The 6,475-nt window shown below is 42.1% G+C and overlaps 2 protein-coding genes across 2 annotated transcripts in view; both read left to right on the top strand.

Moving 5' to 3' along the window:
• The first annotated feature begins 3,510 nt into the window (after nucleotides 1-3,510).
• On the top strand, nucleotides 3,511-5,021 carry LOC118339423 (ASNSD1 upstream open reading frame protein-like). Its single transcript, XM_035677035.1, has 4 exons — nucleotides 3,511-3,683; nucleotides 3,829-3,882; nucleotides 4,678-4,753; nucleotides 4,881-5,021. The coding sequence occupies exons 1-4, from the start codon at nucleotides 3,633-3,635 to the stop codon at nucleotides 4,919-4,921; spliced, it is 222 nt and encodes a 73-aa protein (XP_035532928.1). The 5' UTR covers nucleotides 3,511-3,632; the 3' UTR covers nucleotides 4,922-5,021.
• The window catches only part of asnsd1 (asparagine synthetase domain containing 1), a 2,873-nt gene continuing 1,309 nt past the window's right edge, over nucleotides 4,912-6,475 (top strand). The window contains exon 1 of the mRNA XM_035677032.1: nucleotides 4,912-6,318. Coding sequence (XP_035532925.1) covers nucleotides 4,942-6,318 — 1,377 coding nt within the window. The 5' untranslated portion in view covers nucleotides 4,912-4,941. The remainder of the gene's footprint in view (nucleotides 6,319-6,475) is intronic.

Raw genomic sequence — 6,475 nt, 5'->3', positions numbered from 1 at the left:
TATTCAGTGCCACCACTGTGTTTGAATAACTTACTCTGTCTATAAGTTAAATGTTCGCATTTTGCAACATTTAAGTAAAAGGTTATCTGTATGGTTTATTTGTTAAAAGTATAGTTCAGCAAACACTGTGATATTCAAAGTACAATTCATTGTTGGCAGTAAAGTTTTGGTGTGCCTTGGCCAGTTGTTTATTATAATATGATTTGTTATTTAAAATTACTGCTGTATAATGTAGTAAATTGTATTCATGTGCCTGTAATTGTCATTTTTTTAGTAGTTTAATCAACAGCAAGCATTCATATTCTGTAAAACCATCCGTACCTGTTGAGAACCCCTCTTCCTCCTAAAAAAAAGTCCAGCTTTTCACGAGCTGTAAAAACAGCCCTGTTTTTGAGCTTTGTGACAAGTGCATTTTCCAGCTAATCCAACCATAAGGGTTTTTCAAATTCGTTATTGTACTGCTTAACAAGAGGAGCAAGTTTTTCAACTCCATAATAGTGAAGCCTTAATCCTTCATTTTATCACCAAACATTCAGACATACCGTTTGTAATTTTGTGCTGGCTTTAACAGCCTTAACCGAGCGACGCATTTAAAAAAAGACTTTTATCAGTTACCCTAAGTACATTCATTAATCACATTAATTTATTAATTTACTGTCCTGGTTAAAAAAATGTCCCCCTATTCAAAGTCACAATAATGATGCGAATGCTAATCGCAAAATGGCATTAGCAAGAGACAGGTAACCGCCATGGACAGATCACAGTCTATAATGCACAGGGCTACACACACTAAAACAGACAGACTACACACATATTACACACACAAGACCTCATGTCTTAGCTGAGGTGGAAACACACAAGGACCTTCATGTTGTGACCGTCCTTCCACACATCAAGTCTCCATTAAATAAAACACTTGGCTTGTTCAGTCAGTCAACCATTCCCAGTGTTTCCCACCACAACAAAGGTGGAAAATTGACTCAGATGATGGAGCGAAAATATAAGTAGCACAAGTTTTCTTGTATAAGTAGGTAAAAAAATGCTGGAATAACAAGCCAGAGACGTAATTTGTGAGTCATTCAACACCTATTTATGCGAACATGCACTAAAAATATATGCTGGTTTTGTCTGTGGAAATGCCCTCAGAACCTTTGGTCCAGGTATGAAAGATCCTGATGTGTCCTAAACCCCATGTTGTACTAGGTACACAACAGATGAGAAGAACATTGGTTGTATTGCTGCTAAATGGGAAATTCCTGCTTGGGGGAGCGCTGGTTGGAGGAGTTTATATAAGAGTGGAAAAAGAGCTGCTGCCACATTAAGCTTCCCACCTTTATTGTGGACCCAGGGGATTGTGGGTCACATTTTAAACTCCTTACCTGATTCTGCATGTGTTGTGTGTGTGATGAACGGTCACAAGGAAGTCTTCAGGGATCTTTTTGATTAATTCAAATCCAATTCAATGTCAATCTCAATTATTATGTTGTTATAGCCGCCAATTCAGAAAACAGAAGTTATCTCAGGACACTTTCAAATAGACAGATCTAGACCGAACTCCTTTTAACATTACAGAGACCTAACAATACCAACAGATTAAAAACAAGGGAAAGGAAAAAGCCACATAGGGTATTTATTGAGTCTGGACCAAAGAGAGTCGTACTAGAACCCATGGACTCGGTCTTGGTACATGGGTTTAAGTGGGGCTCTACCAGGTGAACTAGAAGGGCGCCCCCTTTCTCTTGCAATTTGATGACAAAAAAAGCCTAAAAACATTGCAATTTCTTCCCTAAAATCAGACATTTTAGGCCGCAACAATCCCCCCCAAAAAAGCCTGCAAAAACCTGGAGCAACCTCCCAGTGACATATCGTTCTTGACCTGACAGGCAGCGGTCAACAACCGACAAAGAGGAATTATCCTGGATGACACAAATGTTGATCTTGCTCCAGCAGTGGGTCAAGCACCCTTCGAACCTGCAGCGTGACAGACAAACACACCTGCCTGAGGTCTCATGTTGGTTCGTTGCCTACTGGGCTGCACTGTTATATTGATCTGAAACAGCTGTCAGATGTTTACCGTTTCATTCCCTGAAAAACAAGAGCTGTCATTTTGGGAAAGGTGGCCAGACAGTGACCGTTGATGTTTATCGTTCTCTAGTGGATCTGTCAGGCACAAAGTCTTAGGCCCTCGGTCAGCAGCAGATACCCAGAGAGACAATAAGACCACAATACTGTTATGTTCCAAAAATGAGTAAAGGTAATAATTATAATCATTGTTCCTCGTGTCCTTTGGTCACTGAGATGGTTGGTATTGGTAGCTGGATTTTGGGAGACCTCAAGCTTCAGTTCTTCCAGCTAAATATCAATAAATAACTGAGCCAGGGAGCTGTACTGTAATACCTTTTAGCTCTAATGCAACAAGGTTCAAGAGCTCAGCACAAAAAAAGACCAGAATCCCTGCATGAAGAATGGATGAATAATCTGATCCAGCCTCACATACACTGTCCTTCAGGTGAGATTTCACATTCCCTCCACCTCTATTCCTTCTTTAGCTGTGGCTTGTGAGTGTCAGACAACGTACGGCCACAGGAGGCAAGTCATTCTCATATTTTTGTCCTGGAAGTACAAATTTAGCCGACCTAAACACAGGTTGTTGTTCCACCAGCCGGGCTGTAAAGGGATCCCGTCGGTGGGGGGGGCACACATACCTGCAGGTCACATGGCCGCAAAATGACACAGCAGCCGTCTGACCGCTGATGACAGGTAACTGAGCCTGGCTGACACACCGGCCCACTAATAGTGTGGCTGGTAATCTGTTTGTACCAGCTCAATGTGTGTTTCAAATGGAGAGCTCTCTGTGTGATCCTTGAATAGATCACAAAAGGAAAGAAGCGCCTATTGTCATTACTTAGCTCAAAATATGTGCTTATGTTCCCTTGTTAGTGTCAGTTCTGCTCCCTCATGGGATGAGATGGCACATAGAAAGCCTACGTGTTGCTCTGGGTCAAAAGAAACTACTGCTTTGTGTTTTTAATCATCTACATGTTTAAAAATAGCAAGATGCAGATGTATTAATATGTGTTTTCACATATATTCAAAGTACTACATGCTAAAATATAGTGATTACACTGGATAATGACTTCATTACACAACAACCCAAAGAGCTGGTTGGCTGGAAAAGGTCGTTTTTGAACAATTTGATGAAGCTAGAAAAGGTCTTTTTGGGGTTTTTTGGCCAAGAAGCTTCTTGTGGACAGTTAGACGAGAGGCTAAATATGAAGCTCCCTGTTAGTAAGGTGCCATGAAGCCGACAGCCCATTAAAATTCTCCAAAAGTCAGTTTTTTTCCAGAAAATGTTAGTTTGCCTTAAAGTGGTGGCTTTAGCTCTTTAAATATATATATTTCAATCCAATAACTGTACATGGAGAATCTCTAATAAGAGTAGAAACATGTGTCAGCCGCCCACCTGCAGGGGGCAGTAAAGTGAGAACTGTTCTGACTTCTGCACCCGGAAACGCTTTTAAAGCAGCTGAACATGTGTTTACACAGAGATTAGACAGCTTCCACCTTTAATAACTTTAATAACTTTAATATAAACTCTCAAAGTCTTTGTCTTTACGTTTCTTCCCTCCAAAATGTCTTCGAGCGATAATTTTGAGGGACTGAAGGAGGAACTGAACAGAAAGGTAACGTTAGCCACAGATATTAAACAAAGCACAATCTGAATATTAGGTAGAAATATACGGTTATGTTCAAATATACGGACTCTCAGCTGCTTTTATTAATTGTTTGCTGAATAACTTGCCATTAATTGGTGTTGCTATCTTTCAGATTAAGGAGCAGAAGGTTGTAGTGGACGAGCTCTCCAATCTGAAGAAAAACAGGGTGAGTAGAGTTAAAGGAAACATTTATTTATTCATTTATAGTTTCATACAGTTCTTAAACACAAAAGCTAATAGCAAGTATAATCTGCATCACAAAACACTACTATACAGTTTACAACAGGCATATTTACACTGCAGGGCACAGACACAGTATACACACACACGCATCATTGTTGCACCACAAATTGAATTTTCATTTAAAAAAACAGATTAAAGTCATGATTATGTGGCATGTAAGGGGGTTTGTACCAAACTGGAGAAGATGTGTGGACCACAGCACCTCTGCAGCTCTACAATACTTCATTATAATGCTGTTTGTCACATTTGACCTTTTATTAAATCATTACAGCTAATGCGATTTGCATTTTGCACTTGGCCATATTGCGATTTCTATAATATTTTAATTAATTGTGCAGCCCTAATGTACACACATGTGAAATAGGCTACTATATGTAATCAGTTCAAGGTTAATACCTTATATTATATATAGGTTATAGGCTATAAGAGCGGGAAATAAAAGAAAAAACGACATCATATTCAGTGTGATATCATAGAATAATCATAACGCAGCATCCCAAGTTTTGATATTGTCAGGATCTGGCATTTATTTATACCTGATATTTTTGCTCTACCTTTATAATTCAAAAGCATTTCCTCCAGCAGCCCACTTTGCTGTGACTCTTAAACTGCTCTTATGTTAAAAAGGCAATAAAAAAAAGGAACGTCTTTTCTTTTTTACTAATTTTACTGTTTTTGTATGTATCAATCCACATTTTGTGTGTATTTATTTCTCCAGAAAGTCTACATCCAGCAGAGGAACAGTAACATCTTCTTCCTAGCAGACAGAAGTCAGACCCTGGGTTCATGCAAAAGTATGTTAAAGCTGTAAACATGAATACATAGAATGTTAATAGATAAACAACATATATTTGTGTCTCATTAAATAATAACTGTGGCTGCACAAATTAAATGTGCTAACATAGCGTCTTGTGTCTCCAGAGGAACTGGATAACATGAAAAAGGACCTGCAGGATATGTGAGACCGAGCTTCATCCCAACAATGTGTGGCATCTTTTGTCTGCTGACTCTGTCTCCCGCTCAGTTTGAGTGGGACAAAACCGTTCATGAACATTTGAAGAGACGAGGGCCCAACCTGAGCCAGGATCTCCCAGTTAAAGGCCCCTGCTATCAGTGTTTATTCTCTGCCCACGTTCTCCACATGAGAGGTCTTCTTACCCCGCAGCCAGTTCAAGACAACACCGGGAATGTCCTGGAGTGGAACGGGGAGATTTTTGGGGGTCTCCCTGTGAGGCCGGAGGAAAATGACACTGCTGTCGTCTCTCAGCGGCTGTCATCCTGCAACAGCCCTTCGGAGATTCTGTCCGTCCTGTCCGCCATACAGGGACCGTGGGGGTTTGTGTACTACCAAAAGGCTGGAGACTACCTCTGGTTTGGCAGAGACTTTTTTGGTAGGAGGAGTTTGTTGTGGAAATTTGATGCGGACGTCAACACCTTGACCCTGACTTCGGTGGCAGCCCACAGCTCTGGACCTGAGCAGTCTGCTTGGCAGGAGGTCCCGGCTGTTGGTGTGTACAGGATTGACCTGAAGGCGGCCACGGGAGCCGGCCATGTGACGTTTGAAGTTTACCCTTGGGCTCACGGGGGAAATGATCTTTCGAGTCGCAGTGAAACTATATCGGAGTCTGTCCCCGCTGGCTGCACCGCTGTGATGAACCAGTCGGGCCTCGTACTCCCTTCACCTGTGTGCCCCCTTAATACATCCATCCCAGAGTCACTAAATGAGAAACAAAGTCCTCCAGACTCTTGTGTTAAGGATCTGGAGCAGCTGCTCGCAAGCAAAGAGAAAACCGACGAGGTGAGCCGTCTTATTGATGTCCTCAGTGAGGCGGTGAGGAGACGGGTTCAGTGTCCCCCTCCTGCTCACGACCAGGCTGGTGTCGCTATACTTTTTTCAGGAGGCATCGATTCAATGATCCTGGCTGCCTTAGCGGATCGTCACATACCTGCTCATCAACCAGTAGATCTTCTCAATGTAGCGTTTAAACTACAGGAGCCAAAGAAGCAGAAGGAGTCCACAAAGAAACCCCGAAAGCACAAAAACAAGGCCACAGATCCCACGACTGATGGAGCTGCCCCCCGAGCTTCCAGCCCCTTTGATGTCCCTGACAGAGTTACTGGGAAAGCCGGTCTCAAGGAATTACAAGACTTGAATCCTGAAAGAAGATGGAATTTTGTTGAAATCAACGTGACGCAGGAGGAGCTGCAGAAAATGCGCGAGGAGCGAATTTGTCACCTGGTGCATCCACTGGAGACGGTGCTTGATGACAGCATTGGATGTGCTGTGTGGTTCGCGGCAAGAGGGACAGGGTCCAACACGGAGGACGGAGACCAGAGGCCCTTCACGTCCTCAGCAAAGGTACAAACATCAGACCCCAGGGACAAAGGCTTCTGAGCTCACTTTTTACCAGTGCAGGAGGTTTGAGCTGTTAACACTAACATATAGAGCCAGTGTTAATTGTCAGCTATTAATTGCTAACTGTTTAGACAATCGTTTTGAGACATTTTTCTGAAAA

The sequence above is a fragment of the Morone saxatilis genome, unplaced genomic scaffold (assembly GCF_004916995.1).
Source record: "Morone saxatilis isolate NCDOM2014 unplaced genomic scaffold, NCSU_SB_2.0 Contig5, whole genome shotgun sequence".
NCBI lineage: Eukaryota > Metazoa > Chordata > Actinopteri > Moronidae > Morone > Morone saxatilis.
Note: the sequence above shows the minus strand (reverse complement) of the source record. Positions and strands in the feature narration are given on the sequence as shown.

Bases quoted from the DNA above. Each gene is read 5' to 3' on its own strand.
- LOC118339423 (XM_035677035.1), top strand. From the start codon at position 3,633: ATGTCTTCGAGCGATAATTTTGAGGGACTGAAGGAGGAACTGAACAGA. The intron at 3,684-3,828 runs GTAACGTTAGCC...GCTATCTTTCAG, and splicing joins AGGAGGAACTGAACAGAAAG to ATTAAGGAGCAGAAGGTTGT. The intron at 4,754-4,880 runs GTATGTTAAAGC...TTGTGTCTCCAG, and splicing joins GACCCTGGGTTCATGCAAAA to AGGAACTGGATAACATGAAA.